Source organism: Lutra lutra, chromosome 16 (assembly GCF_902655055.1).
Source record: "Lutra lutra chromosome 16, mLutLut1.2, whole genome shotgun sequence".
In the NCBI taxonomy this organism is placed as follows: Eukaryota; Metazoa; Chordata; class Mammalia; order Carnivora; family Mustelidae; genus Lutra; species Lutra lutra.
In genome coordinates, this window is record NC_062293.1 from 523,338 (window position 1) to 543,891 (window position 20,554).

Sequence of the window (20,554 nt, forward strand, 5' to 3'; positions counted from 1 at the left end):
AAAATTTAGCATTTAGAGGCACCTGGTTGGCTCCGTCAGTACAGCATGCATGATCTCATGGTTTTGAGTTCAAGCCCCATGCTGGGCATAGAGATTACTTAAAAATTAAAAATAAAAATAAAAAATTTTTAAGTAAAAATGAATAAAAAATAAAATCTTTTTTAAATAAAGAAATAAAATTCAGCATTTAAGCCATAGTTGCAAATTTAAAATACCAGTAATTGCAAATAAGCCAAATTTAAATATAGATATTTGATCCAAAAGTCAGCTTCATAGCTGTAAAAGCCTCAATACTCCGTTTCTCTCTCCTACTTCCACATCAAGTTTTCCACTTCAAAAAGAAACCTCAGGGGCGCATGGGTGGCTCAATGGGTTAAGCCTCTGCCTTCGGCTTGGGTCGTGATCTCAGGGTCCTGGGATCGAGCCCCGCATCGGGCTCCTTGCTCAGTGGGGAGCCTGCTTCTCTCTCTGCCTCTGCCTGCCTCTCTGCCTGCTTGTGCTCTCTGTCTCTCTCTCTCTCTCTGTCAAATAAATAAATAAATAAATAAAATCTTTAAAAAAAAAAAAGAAAGAAAGAAAGAAAGAAAGAAACCTCACTGTCAGAAAATAAACCAAGAAATAGAGAACATGAAGATTCCAGGACTCATCTTGACTGCTGGGCTGGGAGCCCATCCTCACTGTGCCCCTGGCAGAGCCTGGCTTGGGAGGGTCCGGCTGGAAGAAATACCCTAAACCTGTTGGGGTTTTTATTCCATATAAAACATGGTGCTGAACACTTTGTTCACTTTATGCCCCAACATGATTCACAGAGGCACCCCCACACAGCAGTCCAGAGCAGCTTGCCGCCTCTCACCCACCCCAAGCACTGTGTCCACAGGCAGAGAACGAACAGCAAAAGGGTTCCAGGAAAATGAAGACGAGCGTGAGGACAGCAGACTCGGGGTGATCTTTCCTTTTGCAAAATGAACTTAATGGTACTACACGTCTAACATTTTTAATAAAAAGAAAGCAAGGAACATTTAAAATGGAAATACGTATTCAGTACAGGAACATTTCTAAGAATCTAATACTTAAAAACTTAATTGCAATACTGTTTGCGATAGCAAAAATAATCTAAATGCAGGACAGTGGGGGATGGTAAAGTAAATCACAGCATCACAAACAGGAGCTCTTGTGCATTTTGTTTAAAGAGTTAACATCATAGAAAAAAAGTCATATTGAGTAAAAAGAGACAAAAATCCTCCCTATAATAGAATTTAAAGCTACCGTTTAAAACTGAATTAAAAAAATAAAAACAAAATAAAAAATTCAAACCTATTTGTAAAGTAGTGCATATATCCTGTATTAACAGTGGCTACTCCGGATGGTGGGATTATAGGTGATTTTTCATATCCGTTTTTATAAGTCCAAATAGTCTATCACAAGCATTATTTTATATAACTTAAAGCTTTTTAATGTTTTTTACTTTTTTTTTTTTTTTAAGATTTTTATCTACTTATTTGACAGAGAGAAAGAGACAGTGAGAGAGGGAACATAAGCAGGGCGAGTGGGAGAGGGAGAAGCAGGCTTCCCGCCGAGCAGGGAGTCTGATTCGGGGCTTGATCCCAGGACCCAATGATCACAACCCAAGCTAAAGGCAGATGCTTAACAACTGAGCTATCCGGATGCCCCTAAAACTTTTTAAATACTACCAGCATCATAACAATTCAATTTAATAAGTATCTGAATTCCTCGGACCTACCTCTCCTAACTGGGTACCCAAAACTCTAGCCACAGCCCCGGTCAGCAGGCCGGTGGTGGGCCTCGGCCACGTGCCAGGTTAGCTTGATGCATTCCAGCACAAATAAACCTTCTGCAACCGACTGCTAAGTTTTAAATTCTCTTTCCTAAATGGTGCTTTCTAACCTTGAGTGCCTGCCAGAAGCTGCTGGAGTTTTTCCAAAATATACACACACCCCACAGCCCCCTCCCCTAATTAACCAGTCTCTGAAGGGGGAGGGAGGTCAAGCATGGGTATTTTAAAATTTCACCACCAAGAAGCAGGGCCAGCATGGGGGTGTGAGACAGACACAATCCTGTACCTTCCGTGCTTCCTGGAGGAAGGGAACAAAGGGAGAATGGGGCATGAAGGGGTAAGAATCCTGAGTTTGGGCAGGGACACTATGAGAACAGGCCCCACAGGTCTGAGAGCACATCCCACTTGCTCCTTACTGGATTTACCAGACAAAATGCTGTGCTTCCAACTGATGCCCAAACTGCAAAAGCCAAAGTAATCTGTGCCTTAATACAACCCTGAGGGATTTCCATCACCTCCAATTTAACTGGTCCAAGTGAAATCCAACCACTTCCTATGGGTTAGGGTGGCTATGAGGTGTGGGTTTACTCCTAGGACCTCTTCAAGGGGCACACACTCCCTCTGACGAGGACCTGGTGCCACTCCACACCCGTGTGGTCCTGATGAGGCTGCTGGTCTCAGCACTGTCCACTGTGGCTCATGACCCACACAGAACCACCGGTGTGCTTCCACCCCTTCTCACAGGGTGAAACAGGTGACTTCCTGGGAGCACAAGCCTAGGTCCTTCCCTCCCTCATTTCCTCTCCCTCCAGCCAGGAATGAATTCATGTCTGCAGAAAGGGACTAAGGATACCACCACTGAGAGAAACAGAGACATCACAGGCCTTGAAAAGCACCTGACACCACTTCAGCCCACATCTCCGCGCTTCACCCAGCTTGGACTTTAGCACTCCACAGATCAAAGGGGGCCTAAGACAAGAAAGACACAGAATGAAGGAGCTGCAGTTAAAAAATGAAGAGCAAAACAGGGTGGGGGGGGGGATCATGAGATTAGAATATTAATATCAAACTGCACAGAGGCCAGCCGGGAGACCCCGTGTTCTACTCTCCCGCAGAGCTCAGCACTGGCTCTCTGCCTCCCGTGTTCACACTCCATCAGCAGCATCAACAAGAACCATCAACTGGAGCCTAGAAGTATGCCTTGCTCCCACACGGCCTTCACCTCTGCAAGCTGCCCAGAACCATTCCTGCTCCTCCCTCCTTGCAAGAGCACCTACAGGTTCCTGCCTCCCTACTCCCAGGCAGCTGGGTATGGCCATAAATCCCAGCATGAGGCAAGAAAATGCACAGAAGTACCTGGGACTCTGGGAAGTGCCCATCCTGCTTCCTGGAATGCAGAGGTGATGGCTATGGCTCTGCTGGTCATCGGAAACCATGAAGACGAGAGCCACAGTGAGTGTGCATTTTTAGAACGAGAGAGCTACAGTCTATGGGTTCACAATCACTCATCTACAATTCTGAAATCCCCCAAGCCTGGTTTTGGTGTTACTTGCTCAGCTGTGAAACCGGATCTGAAGACAAGAATGTGCATGTTCCTCTGCAGAAACACGATCTGTCTGTGTGGAGCAACAGCAATGCCCAGCCTTTGTGGGGAATGCCAGGAACTGAGTTATAAGCACTGGGTCACTCTTCTACAATCCCAAAAGATCTCTGTCCCATGCCCAGGGTTCTGCAGACCTGCCTCCCGGCTAGCTTCTGTGTCTGGTCACCCGTAGCCAGACTCAGGCCTGGCTCTGCCATCCATCTCCAGCCCCCCTCTCCTCCGGCACAGGCCCACTATGTGGTCACGGGATCATCCTTCTGCTCACGAACAGAGGCCCCTGGATGATGAAGGACAAACTCCCAAACAAGCAAGGTGCTACCCAGCCTCAGGCCCCTGGCCCGTCAGTCTACACACGCAGCCTTCTATGCCAGTTGTCCCCAGCCTCCCTGCCCCTGCCTCTCCTTGACCCCCCCGCAGTGACTACACCAACATTTCTGCCTTCTGCCAAGGCAGGGCCGTGTCTCCTTGGCCCTCACATCACACCTCTGCATGAAAGAGCTCAACCACTACGCACTCCACTCAGAAAATGCAGTTTCTCCATGGGCTCTTGTTCATTATCAAGAACAGATCTGAGGTCAGAAAGAACCAATGTTTGTAGAGTTTAAAGTATTTACCTCTAAACAAGAGCAGTGCCCTGCAGCCCCTGCGCTGCCTCAACTGCCATCCAAAGACTCCTGGGCCAACTCAACCAGAGCACAGACAGGTGCCTACACATCCAAAAAAAGAGACATTACTACAGGGTAGGAGAAGAGTGACTGAACTATCCAAAGCACAGACGCCAACAACAGGATATAGTCTGGCACACTTAAGAGAAGTAACCTATCCCTCTTTTTCAAAAAGGAAAATGGAAAGCTTTCTTTGCCTCTGTCCATAGATAAAATCTTTAGCACAAGTCCAGTAACTCCACAACTTATTTTTCATGAATCAGATTTTCTTTGCTAATCAGAAAGCCAGAGGAGGACTAAAGTTCCTGTTATACTGCCCTATGACGGCAACTCAAACAAAAGAGAAACCTGCTGCATGTGGGGGACATGTAGCATTGACACCAATAATTAATTCCACATTACTTCTCATTCCTCCTTTAGAGCAGAAGGGCAAACCTCAAATTTTTGAGAACTGGCGATTATTTTTATTTATTTTTATTTTTAAAAGATTTTATTTATTTATTTGAAAGAGAGTGAGTGAGAGAGACAGCACGAGCAGGGGGATGGGGAGAAGCAGACTCCCCTTCTGAGCAGGAAGACTGACGTGGGGCTCGATCCCAGGAGCCCAGAATCATGACCTGAGCCAAAGGCAGTCTTTTAACTGACAGAGCCACTCAGGTACCCCAAGAATTGGCAATAATTTTTAAAATACTCACTCCTGAGAGTTGACAGTGACATTACCTATCAGTGGGCACAGCTGCCACAATATACAGACACAACCTGTTCTAGGAACAAGACACGGCATTTCAAGGCAAGACTAAATATTTTTTTAAGATTTTATTTATTTATTGGACAGAGATACAGTGAGAGAGGGAACACAAGCAGGAGGAGTGGGAGAGGGAGAAATAGGCTCCCCGCTGAGCAGGGAGCCCAATGCAAGACTCGATTCCAGGACCCCGGGACCATGACCTGAGCCAAAGACAGACACTTCACAACTGAGCCAACTGGGTGCCCCAAGACTAAATATTCTTCCACGTCAAAAGCATAACACAAAATAAGAAAATGATACACCAGTATCTTCAAATATTATATAACATACACAAGATGTTTCTCAGTTGCAAAGCAATTACACTGGGTTTAGAACCCAAATGGAATACGCTTTACTTACAACAGGATATAAGTAGCTAGTGTGCCTCAAAGAACAGATTAATCTCCATGGGAGCAATCAACTTTTAGATATAACCTTCCCTTACTACACGGAAATATATACTCATTACAGCAAGTTTTTTTTAAAAAGGAAAGAGATGCCCATTTGTAGACACATATTCTTCTCATCCCAATGGTGTTTTATTTATTTATCTTTTTTAAAGATTATATTTAGGGCGCCTGGGTGGCTCAGACGGGTAAGTGTCTGCCTTCAGCAAAGGTCATGATCCCAGGCTCCTGGGATCGAGTACCACATCGTGCTCCCTGCTTAGAGGGCAGCCTGCTTCTCCCCCCGCCTCTGCCTCTCTCTCTCTCGGTGTTGCTCATAAGTAAATAAATAAAATCTTAAAAAAAAAAAAAAGACTTTATTTATTGGGCCACCTGGGTGGCTCAGTCAGTGAAGCATGTGCCTTTGGCTCAGATTGTGATCCTGCGGTCCTGGGACAGAGCACAGAACTGGGCTCCCCCGCTCAGCGGGGAGTCTGTTTCTCCCCCTCCCTGCCACTCCCCACTGCTTCTTGCCTTCTCTGTCAAATAAATAAATAAATAAATAAATAAATAAATAAATAAAATCTTTTTAAAAAAATTTTTTAAAAAGATTTTATTTATTTGAGAGAGAGATTATGAGTGGAGGAAGGGGCAGAAGGAGAAGCAGACTCCCCGCTGAGCAGGGAGCCTGACACGGGACTCAATCTTGGGACTCCAGGATCATGACCTGAGCTGAAGGCAGAAGCTTACGTGACTGAGCCATCCAGGCGCCCCTTAATGTTGTTTTAAAGATTTTATTTATTTATTTGACAGAGAGAGATCACAAGTAGACGGAGAGGCAGGCAGAGAGAGAGAGAGAGAGGGAAGCAGGCACCCTGCTGAGCAGAGAGCCCGATGCGGGACTCGATCCCAGGACCCTGAGATCATGACCTGAGCCGAAGGCAGCGGCTTAATCCACTGAGCCACCCAGGCGCCCTTAATGTTGTTTTAAATCCAGGTATGCATTGGCTATACCACACACAAGCACTTAACATACAATTCCACCAGTACAATTACTCCATACACACTGTTCTACAACTTCAGTTCTTCTATGTGGATAAATACACTTTAATGGTTACATGGTATTTCCTTCAGTAAAATGCAGTTTATATAATCTAAATGCCAAAAAAAAAAGATTAATTAGTACAATTTAAAAACCTATTTTAGTTTTTCTTGTAGATTTTCCAATCTTCTAATTAATGGCTGTTTTTGGCTTTGAATAGAGCTTAGTGATTTTTAAAAATGGCAAAAGAAACTGGATGTGGGTTTGAATCTATCATTTCTAAGCTATGCACTTTCGGATTAACACCCTCCATGCCTCAATTTCCTCCTACAATAGGGACAAGAATCAATTCAACAGAGGGGCACCTGGGTGGCTCTGTCAGGTAAGTGGCCACCTCGTGATTTCAGCTCAGGGTCATGGGATCTGGCCCTGTGTCAGGCTCCACACTTAGCTCATAGTCTGCTTAGGATTCTCTGTTTCCCTCTGCCCCCACCCGCCGCCCCCTCACCACCCACTCACACCTGGGTGCACATGCGGGCACTCTCTCTCTCAGATAAATAAAATCTTGGAAAAAAAAAAAAGAATCAATTCACAGAGCAACTGAGAGTAGGTGCTGGGAAAGCCAGTGTGCTTTCAAGGGCCCCTTCTATCCCATCCTCAACACCATCTACAGGTAAGAATTCCACCCTCCCCACTGGTGTGCTACATACATGGTAACATTTTAAAACATTCTTATAACTTAAATGCAAATTATTTCTTCCTTTATGTTAAAGAAAAATGTTCTTCCTAGGACTGTAGATATTTGGAAACATTTCTTTAACAAAAATCATTATTATAGTCTTGGCTTTGTGGTGGGGATATATTAAAGAAAATGGAACCAATATATCAATAGTACAGACTACTAAAGAATTTCATATTTCCTGATTCAAATTACTAAAAGTCAAGACAGACTTATTTTTTTAAGATTTTATTTATTTTAATTGAGACACGGAGAGGGAGAGTGTACAAGGGGGGAGGGAGGTGGGTCAGAGGGAAAGGGAGAAGCAGACTCTCTGATGAGCAAGGAGCCTGAGGTTCCTTGGGGGTTGATCCCAAGACCCTGAGATCATGACCAGAGCTAAAGCAGATGCTTCACTGACTGAGCCACCCAGCTGCCCCATCAAGATAGACTTACTAAGAATAACAGTCTGACTTTCATGTTATTTTGTACTCGAGGTAATTTAGAAAATTTTTCATACTCTATTTCACTTTTTAAAAATGGGATAATAAATTTGACTTTACTCAAATGTTGTCACGTCACTAAATCCAAGAAAAAGAACTGCCACTATTTCACTCAGTGCAAAATGACAAAAATGAGAATTAAAAGAATTAAAATTTTCATTCAAAAGAACTGACCTTCAGAAGCGACATCAGCAAAACAGCTCACTAAGAAGCTCCAAGTTCTCATTTACCCTCACCCCACACATAAACACACAAACACTGGAAAACATGCAGCAACTGTCAGAATCAATTTGTAAAAACTCTGCAAGAGAGTGAGAAGTCTGCAAACACCAAGTGCTGAATCAGGAAAGAGGTGCCACGGAACGGCAGGCAGGTTTTAGGTTCTCCTGCCCCTGCCTGCTCCCTCTGGCATGGTAGCAACAGGCCTTGGTTTGAAGCACAAATTATCTTCAAGCATAAAAGGTCTTAAAGTAATGGTCTTAGGGGTGCCTGGGTGGCTCAGTGGGTTAAAGCCTCTGCCTTTGGCTCAGGTCGTGATCCCAGGGTCCTGGGATCAAGCCCCGCATCGGGCTCTCTGCTCAGCAGGGAGCCTGCTTCCTCCTCTCTCTCTCTCTCACTCTGCCTGCCTCTTGGCCTACTTGTGATCTCTGTCTGTGAAATAAAATCTTAAAAAAAAAAAAAAGTAATGGTCTTAAAGTAAACACAGTGTTAAAGTGGTGACAGCCAGGGTTGCCAGTATGGGGCTGTTTTCCTGGTTTGGGGACAGAACGGACTTTGGTCACTATTGTATATGTCTCTTCTAACCTGTCACAGACTACCTGAAAGAGAGACATAGGCACTCTTCTGGTGTTTTGTTCAACTCAGAAATCAGGCTGAAAAGGCTTGAAAACACTGCACGTTAAATAAAAATCCTCAGAACCTATGGCAAAACATTACATACAGTCTAAACATACGCTACACTTCCGAAGGCAAAAGCTGGGGAGAGTTTCTCTGGGAAATTAGGACATTCAAAAGTAACCGGTCATATTAGGAAGTTCAGAATACCACACAGATGTCCAGGGCAAGATGCATGCCTATACAGGACCTGAGAAGACTCTGGGTTTTTCACCTTGAGCTGATCCTTAGGCACAGTGCAAGCCTAATCAAGAACTGAAGGAGGGCCTAGGCACAGAGCCAATATGCAAAGAATGGGAGATAAGAGAGCTGCTCATGTTCAGGAAATCTCTGTCGAAACACCAGCTAAACACAAGATAGAAGCAGGACTTCAGGAACTACACTGCCAGGAAAAGAGTCTTTGGAGTAATAGTCTGCATAAGTCACTAGGCAAAGAGAACTCCTACAGCCTTTAACAAAAAACAACAAACCTTCTGGGAAGGAGAACCTGATTTCCAGAGTTATTATATTATAATAGCCAAACATCCAGTTTTCGAAGACAACAAAATCAAAAGCCACGTGAAGACCAGGAAAGCATGACTTGGTCAAAAGAACAAAATAAATGAACAGAAATCATCTCTGAAGAAGGTGAGACATAAGCCTTGCTAGACAAAGACTTTAAAAACAACCATGTCACGCACCTGGCTGAATCAGTTGGTAGAGCATATGATTCCTGATCTTAGGGTTGTAAGTTAGATGTAAATTTTGTAAATTTACATTATAAATTAAACCCCATGGGTGTAGAGATTACCATAAAATAAAATTTTAAAAAAAAGTATTTAAAAAAAAAAACCATGTTATGTGCTCAAATAAACAAAAAAACCACTAAAGGAAGTCAGGAGAATTACAAAGGAACAAACAGGAATATTAAAAAAAAAGTAGAAATTATAAGATGTGACAAAAGAGCTATCTGTTGAAGTTGAAAAGTACTGTGAATGAAATGAAAAATTTACCATAGGGGTCCAGCAGCATCTCTGAACAGGCAGAACAAAAAATCCACAAACTTAAAGACAGGATAACTGAAATGATCAAGTCCGAGGAGCAGAAAGGAAAAAGAAGACTGAAAAGAGCCTTAAAGAACTCGTGGGACATCAAGAAGTAGACCAACACACACCTTATGGGAGTCTCAAAAGAAGAAAAGAAAGAGAGGCAGAAGGAAAATACTCGAAAAAAATAATGGCCGAAAACAGCTCAAATCTGATGAAAGACACAAACCTACAAATCCAAGAAACTCCATAAACTCCAAGAAGGATAAACTCAAAGGACCCATAACAAGACATTATAATTAACCATCGAAAGACAAAGAGAGGGGCGCCTGGGTGGTTCAGTGGGTTAAAGCCTCTGCCTTTGGCTCAGGTCATGATCCCAGGTCCAGGGATCGAGCCCTGCATCGGGCTCTCTGCTCAGCAGGGAGCCTGCTTCCTCCTCTCTCTCTCTGCCTGCCTCTCTGCCTAATTGTGATCTCTGTCAAATAAATAAATTTTTTTAAAAATCTTAAAAAAAAAAAAAAAGACAAAGAGAGAATCTTGAAAGCAGCAAGAGAGAAGTAACCTGTCGTATACAAGGACTCTCTATAAGGTTAATGGCTGTTTCTCTTCAGAAGCCATGAAGGCCAGAAGACAGTGAGATAACATTTAAGTGCTAAAAACATGAAATAAATTTAAAAATTAAAACTGTAGGCTGAGAATTATTATATCTGGCAATCTGTCCTTCAAAAATGAGAGAGAAATTAAGATATTCCTCAATAAACAAAAATTGAGGGAGTTCATTAACACTAGACCTGCCTTACAAGAAAAGCTAAAGGGATTCCTTCAGGTGGAAATAAAAGATCACTCTACGGTCACTCAAAACCATATGAAGAAATTATCTCCAGTGTAGGTAAAAATGTTAGAAAATATAAAAGTTAGTATTATTGTCATTTTGGCTTATAATTCTACTTTTGATTTCCTACAGAATTCAAAATACAAATCCATAAAAAATTATAAATATGTTATTTGGCACACAATGTATAAAGATGTAATCTGTGACAACATAAAAGGGGAGGAGGAAGGACATACACAGGAGGAGAGGTTTTGAAGTTGATATTTGAAGTTTGATATTTCAAAATAGATGGCTTTAAATTTAGGATGTTAAATATAATCTCCATGGTAAACACAAAGAAAATCTTTAAAATATACACAAAGGAAAATGAGAAGAGAATCACAACAGTAAAGAAAGAAAGAAAGAAAGAAAGAAAGAAAGAAAGAAAGAAAGAAAAAGAGAGAGAAAGAAAGAAAATCACCTAAACTAAAATCAGACAGTTGGGGGGGGCGCCTGGGTGGCTCAGTGGGTTAAAGCCTCTGCCTTTGGCTCAGGTCATGACCTCAGGGTCCTGGGATTGAGCCCAGAATCAGGCTCTCTGCTTAGTGGGGAGCCTGCTCCCCCCACCCCGCCCCAGTCTCTCGGCCTGCCTCTCTGCCTACTTGTGATCTCTGTCTGCCAAATAAATTAAAAAAAAAAAAAAAAAATCAGACAGGAAGAAAACAAGGGACAACAAAGCTGTAAGACATAAGGAACAACAGTGAAATAGCAGAAGTCTTTCCTTACCGTAATTACTTTAGACATAAGTGGATCAAACTCCCCAATCAAAATATTTGAGGCAAGAAATTTAAATTTTTTTCTTTAAAACAATATTAATGTTTACTCAGCTAATTCTCCTGTATCAGGCAAAGACAATCTACACCACAACCCCATGAAGTCAATTCAGTAATATCCTGTTTATAGAAAGAGGACCCTAAAGCTGAGAGATTAAATAGTCTGATCACATGGGGGAGAAGGCTCTCATCTCCCCTGCTCAAGCAGCGCTATGAGACTGTTCACTAATGAATGCCTGCGTTACTCATTCTTACCTCACCCTCAATCTTTCCGGTGTGGAGAGAAAGACACAGAGGAGATAACAAGTAACCTCTGAAATGTGGCTCTTAAGTGAAGACCCCAGAGAGCTGCCCTCCACAGAACAGGGAGGGCACCTAAGACTGACCTAGAACCTACTAAACACCAGGAACTGAGAGATACTCAACCAGTCTTCTCAGGAATAAAATCTTTAATTCTGTTATTCATTTTTCATGTTTGAATCCTTTTTAATAAATGTCCCTCCTTTACTTTTCATGATTTTATCTTTTACAGCAAAATTGCCTTATAGTCAATTAGTTATGTAGCAAAAATGTTTGCAGAGAAACTACAGGACACAGGAAAAAATGCAGTATTGTTAAAACATCACCTACACGCTCAAAATGCTACTATATACTGAAAAAGACTGGAAAGATATAACAGTAAGTGTCCACCTTACTTGTTTAGGGTTTTTTGTATTCCATCTATTCAAGTAAAAGTAAAAAAATCAATTTCAAACTTCCAATTATTATGACAAATAAGGCAAATAAGAAAATGGCATCTGACAGCAGTCTTTTGTAATATGGTTGTAGTGACACTAATGTCAGACTCCCTCACATCATCAGTTCATTTTTCAGGAAAACCAAGACAAACAAACAAAACCACCCCACCAGAACAATGCAATAGATTAATTCAATGTCTCTTTAACCCCATTAACTGGAAATGTTTTCAGAATAACTTTACCAGTAAGATATGCCTGAGAGGACATATTCCAAGAGGGAGAACGTTGGGTTACTCCTTAAAATACTAAGACGAATCTTAAACCTAGCTAAGATTTATAGAAGGTGTTCTTCTGTGCGTGCCCTTCCAAAACTGCAAAGGGAGTGATTCCGCATCAGGCCTCTCCACCTCAGGCTTCATTTCAGAAAGGTGCCTGCCACTGAATTTGAAACAAATGCTATTAGCTTAAAGGTTTTAAGTGGGTATGATCTGTAAAAAATTATCAAGATTCACTCACGATAGCTCCAAGAATAATATCCAACAGCTGTTAACTACTCTAAAACTGTGCTGGGCGGTGGGGGGCCTTCGGTCTTCCTCCCTACTACTGACATTTGAGATTAGATCATTATCTGTTGCAGGGGAAGGGACTATTCTGTGCATTATAATATTTTTAGCAATGTCCCTGGCCCGGCCCACTAGATGCCAGAAGCAGCACCTCCTCCCAGTCGTACCAACCTAGCATGTCTCCAGATACTGCCAAATGTCCCAGGAAGGGAGGCCCGGTAAGAACCACTGTTGTACTCTGATGCCTTTCACTGGGTAAGAAGCAGTCTGTGCCAAATGACGAACTTCAGCAAAAGCCAAATAATGTCTAAAATCCCTAAGGAATTCTCAGCAGAGCACCACACACACACTCTAGATATTGATGCATACAGGAAAGGCAGTTTTCTTTCTTTCTCTCTCTCTCTCTCTTTGCGGAGAGAGAGGGTGTATGCAAGGGGTTGGGGGAGGAAAGGAACAGAGGGAGAGAGAAAATCTCAAGCACTCCATGATGACCAGAGACTGACCTGGGGCTAGATCTTCATGATCCAAAGATCATGACCTAAACCGAAATCAAGAGTTGGACACTTAACTGACTGAGCCATCCAGGCACCCCAGGAAAGGCAGGTTTCTAAAAAGTGCTTCCTAAAAAAAAAATAATAATAAAAAAAATAAAAAAAAATAAAAAGTGCTTCCTAATCTCCCCATGTGGGCACTTCCTGGGATGACAACAGTTAGCACCTTGTTGTGGTGCTCAAACTGCTTCAAATCACAGAAACAGTGATGTGTGCCTTAAACAAGCCCTGGTGTATTGTTCAAAAATATATTCAAAAAATCCTCATCAAAAACTGGGACCAGGGACACCTGGTTGGCTCAGTTGGTTAAGCAGCTGCCTTCGGCTCAGATCATGATCCCAGCGTCCTGGGATTGAGTCCCACATCGGGCTCCTTGCTCTGCAGGGAGCCTGCTTCTCCCTCTGCCTCTGCCTGCCATTCTGTCTGCCTGTGCTCGCTCTCTCTCCCTCTCTCTCTCTGATAAATAAAATCTTAAAAAAAAAAAAAATGCTTTAAAAAAACCAAAAACTGGTACCAGAAGTGTGGGAGCTGACTTACTATATTACCACTATTTAAGATACTGTAAACTGCTCCAAAACCCAAACATAAAAGAAAACATGAGCTATGCAGAAATGTTAAACAGATAAGAATACTATCCAAGATGTTGATGCTTTCATTAAAAGCTTCCTTATTTTAGAAACTGTCTTTTCTTTGTTAAAAAAAAAAAACAAAACCAACAGAACACCTCTCTCCTCAGCAAAACAAGAGCTGTTGCATTTTCACAATGGAAAAATCTGTTGTCACTATAATAGCCTCATCTCCTGGATTATTTCCACCAATTATGCATGAAGCTTTGCTGAGCTTCTGCAACTATGGATCTAGATGGAAGGTGCTGGTAATTGGGGGAGTCAAGTCTGACTGGAATCCCATTACTAGACAGATGATCAGCACCTGAGAATGTTCACGTAACAGTAACATCCTAAATCAGCACTCCGTGGGTACACATGTTCTGGATATAGCCCAAGCGATCATGGCTCTGTGCCATTTCCAGGGGGTTACAAACACATATAGGACCTGGTCCCCACATCATGGAAGACCGGCACAGAGGAACCTCAGCGAGTTGAGTTACGGCACAAGACGATGAGGAGGGAAAGGAGGGAACATCTCTGCCTCCCTTAGCCTGACAGCACAGCGGTGGCCGGGGGTGGGGGGGAGACACTAGTCCTGAGAACAGGCTCCACCACCTACTACTAAGGGTCCTGAGCACCAATGTCAGCCTGGCAAGCGCTCAGCTGACATGACAGACCTGCAGAGGAGCCCAGCTTCAGGTCTGTAATGCCTCCCAGGAAGAAAACATAGCCCAAATTTGAAAAATGTGGTCCCTTACATTTCAGTAAAAAAGCAGTTTTAAAAAGAAAAACAGTGCATTGTGAATTATGAAGTTCTTCAACTGAACAGAGAAGCCGTTCTTAATTTCCAAAACAACCGTTTGGCCAATGGCATTAATGAACAAGTATCCTTCAAATCAGACCACAAACGGGACAACTTTTCACCAGTTCCCTTCCCTGACTTTGTAACCAAGGCAGAAGCAGTTTTTCCTCTCTCCCAAATCAGGAAAGTTCCGTGGTGATGCTTACAGTTTGGAATGGAAGAGAACCAACAGAGACTGCAAGAGGGAGGGCACCCCCAATGCACCTCTTCTGGCCCAGCCTGCTGGACAACACCAACCACGTCCCACAGCCTCTATGCCTAGGTGCTAGGAGGGAGAGGGCAACTTTTCCCAGCTGAAGGAACTTCAAACTTCACTCACTACTCCAAGAAGCCCTAGATCAACTGACTACAGGCATGTGTGCATGTGTACAGAGCTATGAGCAAGCTGAAGAGTGCTGGCCCTCAAGAACACTGATGCCCTTGGGTCACATTTTGTGACACATTAAGTCCTCACAGGCCCCTTCACACCAGCGCACACTCATGGACAAAACACGCATAGCCCCTGATGTACCAGGGACACAGGCACAGTGCTGTGTCGCACAAGTCATACAGTTGTTATCCCACGTTACACACGAGAGAACAAAAATTCCAACAGGTTAAACGGGAAGGTGGAGTCTAGCCCCAGGGTGCCCAGCTCCAAAGCCCGTCCTCACCATCTCCTGATACAGTCAGACACATAAGACCAAGACCACTGCAGGTGACAGGTCCTGCCACATAGGCTTGTTTCTCAAAATGCATTATGAAGGGGGCGCCTGGGTGGCTCTGTGGGGTAAAGTCTCTGCCTTCGGCTCGGGTCATGATCCCAGGGTCCTGGGACGGAGCCCCACATCGGGCTCTCTGCTTGGCAGGGAGCCTGCTTCCTCCTCTCTCTCTGCCTGCCTCTCTGCCTGCTTGTGATCTCTGTCAAATAAATAAAATCTTTAAAAAAATGCGTTATGAATTCAAGTTATTTTATTATATGTGCTGCTGAAGAAAGCACATGAATTCAAGTTATTTTACATCTAAACTGTCTTAAACCACTCATTAAACATAAAAATAAACAGAGTTTTGCCACTGGAAGAATTACCACATACTAGGTGAAGTAGAAGTTAACCCAGTTGTTGGGTTATTTTTAACTTAGTAAATTAACAACTACATTAAAATAGCTGCCCAGTGTTCCCAATATCTACAAATCAGTGATAAAATATATCTCAGTTTGGTAAGCGAAAACATATTATAGCTTTTTAAAAAAATTTTTAATTTATTTATTTGACAGAGATCACAAGTAGGCGGAGAGGCAGGCAGAGAGAGGAGGAAGGAGGCTCCCTGCCGAGCAGAGAGCCCGATGTGGGGCTCGATCCTAGGACCCCGAGATCATGACCTGAGCCGAAGGCAGAGGCTTAACCCACTGAGCCACCGAGGCGCCCCATACTATAGCTTTTAAAGAAAAGCACATAGTGGTCATTAAAAGCAGTTGATTTATATGCTGAGCACTTTTCAAAGTGCAAAGCCCATCTGCCCCTCTGCTATGGATGTCTCCCTACTCATCACCCAGTCCTGAGCCCTGGACTCCAGACATCTTGGTTCCCGGCTCTCAGCTTTGTATACAAACTGGTCAGTTGCAGGTCATAAAATATAAAGGCATCTCAGCCAACCCTGCAGCCCTGGAACAAGAAAACACGAGAGACCTCACTAGTGGGTCCTGCTCTGGTCTTCGAATAAGACATCCCCATGGGATGTTCTCCTACAGGGAACCCTGTCCTTCACACCTTGTCTGTGTCTGTTCTGTGGGCCAACCAGGCCTCTGCTGCGTCTCTCGGGGGCTCCTTCACCCACTTGGCTCCACTGACCCACAGGGTCTCCACTCTTCCCAAGCCTATTCTTAACCCCACCCTCCCCACAACAGTCCCCTGCCCCCACCAACTTCTTACACCCTCACTTCCACTCACTCTCCAGCCCCACACCTAGCCTCCTTCCTCATCCTCCAAGAGGTCCTGATCGCCAAGCACATGGCTCTCCAAGGAACAGGACATCGGTGACATTTGAGTCACTACACTTTCCTGAGGCCATCTCCACTCCTGGCACTCCGCTTACTCTCCTCTTTCTGTTAACTGGTATTCTCTGAGAACCTTGGTTCTGCCCCATTCCCACTTCTAAACACAACCAAGTCATTGTGAGTTCCTTCAGTTCTTTTCTTGGGAGTCTTTGTGTGGACAGCTCCAGAAGCCACTCTCTGCTCACCTCTCTCCAGTCCCAACCTTCAAGGACGCGATCCCTGATTTAATGAGAAAGTCCTCAAATGTGACATTAACTTAATCTGCAAGTTAAAGCATGCCATACAAGAAAGAAAGTAGTGCTGTATCATGAACTGATTGGCAATTAATTTAAAATAGGAACAGGTCACTTTTCTAAATAAACACAAGTGTGGTTTCACATGTTAAGTAGTTTGGGGCAATAGCAAATTCAACCTGTTCTACTTATGTTTGGCTATTAGATATTCCAGGACCTTTCTGATCAAAAATATGTCAAATTCACTTGAGAGGTTTCAAAGTACTTGAACAACTGCTAAAGAGTTGCTTATTTTTATTTATAAATTCTACTTAGTTTGCTACCATGGCAACAACAAGAGCAACAACACACCCAGACATTCCTGCCCAGCAGATCTTCCTAAAACACTTGATTGCCCACTCAGGCACCAGAACGGGGCCCTAGACAAGTACGAACCCTGTCCTCAAAGAGGACACTCTTCATTCTGTCACTGACCATATTGAAAATGCTCCCCAACCAGGCCCAGGCAAACGTCACACTGTACGTTGAGGCCCAAGGTCCCTTCTGACCTAAATTCCATGTATTTCAGCACCAGGCTCCTGGCCCAGGGACACCCATAAGGCCACCTCCACCTGCTCACTTCCAGGAGCACCCCCACAGGAACGCATGCACACAGGTGGCCCGGGGTTCTTCCACTGAGGCCACCCCAGAGAATTCCCTAGTACCAACAACACCTGCACCTCCAGTTGAGTGAGATGCTCCTGGAGAAGAAAAAGTTTGCATTTCTGTACACAGAGCCCCACATAATTTGTGGAAATCACCCGTTTTCTGGAAAAAGCACACGTCCTGGCACTCATGGGCATGCTCAGCAACCTCCCCACACACTTGAGGATCTGTTTTGCTCACCAATCATCATGGAAAAACCATCTGTGTTCAGCTCTTACCCAAACGGCTTAAAATACAGCGGCCAGCGCACAGGATCACCGGCCTCGTCTTTCTCTATTCGCCTTCAATTAATACGTTACTTGCTATTTTAACAGAATGACAAGTCATTCTCTAAGTGTAAATTACTTATGTACTCTGAAAGTTCTCCGTATGTAAATTAACACTAACTACAAGACACAAATTCACTCTAAAATTGGAATTGGACTAAAATCACTATTGTTCAAATAAGAGACCAAGCACGGATTATCCTGCGGTTTTTTTTAAACTTATACACTGATTTTCAATTCAGGGGACAAAGCTACATAACTGCTCGAAATTACCTGTGCTTTTAAACTTGCACAAACTGGGGCCCCTGGGTGGCTCAGTGGGTTAAAGCCGCTGCCTTCGGCTCAGGTCATGATCTCAGGGTCCCTGGATCGAGTCCCGCATCAGGCTCTTTGCTCAGCGGGGAGCCTACTCCCCGCCACCCCTCTGCCTGCTTGTGATCAAATAATCTTAAAAATAAAAAATAAACTTGCACAAATTGACTTTTTGACTCAAAAAGAACTTGTAACTTAAAACTACGTTTAGGGGCGCCTGGGTGGCTCAGTGGGTTGAGCCTCTGCCTTCGGCTCAGGTCAGGATCTTAGGGTCCTGGGATCGAGCCCCGCATCGGGCTCTCTGCTCAGCGGGGAGCCTGCTTCCTCCTCTCTCTGCCTGCCTCTCTGCCTACTTGTGATCTCTCTCTGTCAAATAAATAAATAAAATCTTAAAAAAAAAAAAAAAAAACTGCGTTTAGTTTCAAAGAACGGATTTTTTTTTTTTTAAAGATTTTATTTATTTATTTGACAGAGAGAGATCACAAGCAGGCAGAGAGGCAGGCAGAGAGAGAGGAGGAAGCAGGCTCCCCGCTGAGCAGAGAGCCCGATGCGGGACTCGATCCCAGGACTCCGAGATCATGACCTGAGCCGAAGGCAGCGGCTTAACCCACTGAGCCACCCAGGCGCCCCAGAACGGATTTTTTAAAGCAATTTCTCTACATTCAGCTAGTGCCAGCCGCCTTCACGGCGCTCCTCTCCGCAAGCCGCTTGTCAGCGCCCTCCACCACACGCCAGGAAGGCGGCCGCGAGGAGGGGTGCTGCGACGTCCCAGTCGCTGCGTATGCCACCGTCGAAACGCCAAGACCCTTCCGAGGAGAGCCCCGAGCCCAGCCGGGTCCAGGCGCCGGCCTCCGGCGCGCCGCATCTCCTCCTCAGCCGTCTCCGCGCGGCGGGACCCTCGGGAAGTCGGCCGTGGGCGCCTCCCCCCGAAGGTCAACTCACGCTCGCGCGCGGCCCGTCCCTGCAAGCAGGTCTGGCTGAGGACAGAAGGATTTTCCTGAAGAACCTCAAAACGCTGGGAGCAGAGAGACAAAGTCCTCCGCCATGACCTCCAGCCGTCCGTCAACGACGTCCACTCGGCGGCCGGGCGACCCCCGGGGAGCCGGCCCGCCGCGCGCCCCCACCGCGGCGGCCGGGGCAGCCTCCCGGGCGGCGCGCACACCGGGGCGCGGGCGTGCGGCAGCGCAGCTCGGCCCCAGCCGCTCGGGGTCGCGGACGACAGCCCCGCTCGCGCCGCGCGGACGGGACGGGAGTCCGCTCCAGGCAGAGCAGGGGGGCGCGCGCGGACACCCCCGGACGCGCACCCGGCGCGCCGGGACCCTGCGCGGGCTTCCGAGGAGCCGACGGGCCGCAGCGCGGAGCCCTGCGAGAAGGGCGCAGTCCCCGGACGTTACGGGGCGGGCGCGAGTCCGAGAACGGCCGCGCTTGCGGAGCCCGCACTGCGCGGGTCGCCCAGAGCGCGGCGGGACGGGGCCCTCGCAACCCGGAGCGACCCCGCGAAACGCCGGCCGCCAGCCTCCCGCCGCCCCTCAGCGCGGGCCCCGGGGAGGGAAACACGCTTCCGCGGGGGCCGCCGCTGCAGCGGCCGGGGCGGCGGGGTCGCGGGCCGGGCACGAGCCAGACACGCGAGGCCCCGAGCGAGCGTCGGCCCACGTGCGCAGCGGCCCGGGCCTCGCGCTGCGACGGGAAGGCTGGCGGGTCCGGCTGGGGCCCGGGCTGCGGCTGCGGGTCTAGCTCAGCGTCCGTCCCGCCGCCCGGGCCCCCGCCCCCGCCCCCCGGCCCGGCCCCGGCCCCACTCACACGCGCGGCAGCTGCAGCGGCGGCGCCCCGCGCCTCTGGAACACGCCGTCCACGAACACGCCGTTCTTGCCGAGGCAGCGCAGGTAGAAGTCGCCGCCCGCGTCGGGCCCGGGCTGCGCGGACGGCTCCGGGGCCGCCCCGCCATGGCCGCCGCCGCCCGGGGGCGTGAAGATCTCGAGGTGGCGCCGCGAGATGAAGCTGGAGTGGCCCATGCTCACGTCCACCGAGCCCTGCGACGAGTTGCGCCCGATGGTCACCGAGCGCTTCTTCATCAGGTACTCGAACTCGCGGCCCTCGAGGCGCGCCACGGCCCAGCCGCCCGGCGGGGACCCGCCGCCCGCGCCCCCGCCGCCCCCGGCCCCGCCGCCCGCGGGAGGCCCGCCCGCGCCCGGGAGCGCCGCGGCCGCCGCCATGGGCCTGCGAGGGCCCGGGCCGCCTTCCGCCGCCGCCGCCACGGAGCTGAGGGCCGCGCGAGGCCGCCGGCCGGCGAGCGACGAGCGGCGGCGAGGGGCGGGACACGCGCGGCGCGCTGCGAGCCGGCGGGCGCCGCTGACTGACGGTGGTGCCGGCCAATGGGGGCGGCGCGCAGCAGTGGGGCTACCGGCGGCCGGCCAATAGCGAGGCACGCTTTTCGGAGCGCCCGCACGTCCGTCCGCGGCGCCCGGCGCAGGCGCGGCTCCCAGCGGCCTGGAAAACCCGGGGTAGAGCGTGGCTGGCGCGGAGCTTCGGGGCGGCTAGCGGCGGACACAGGTCGCCGGGAGCTGGGCGGGGGGCGCGTGACGTCTGCCCCAGGGGGCGGCGGCTCGGACCACGGGGC

The 20,554-nt window shown here is 47.0% G+C and overlaps 1 protein-coding gene across 1 annotated transcript in view; it reads right to left on the bottom strand.

Moving 5' to 3' along the window:
- The window catches only part of FOXK2 (forkhead box K2), a 70,640-nt gene extending 50,474 nt beyond the window's left edge, over positions 1–20,166 (bottom strand). The window contains exon 1 of the mRNA XM_047706835.1: positions 19,738–20,166. Coding sequence (XP_047562791.1) covers positions 19,738–20,150 — 413 coding nt within the window. The 5' untranslated portion in view covers positions 20,151–20,166. The remainder of the gene's footprint in view (positions 1–19,737) is intronic.
- Positions 20,167–20,554: the final 388 nt, after the last annotated feature.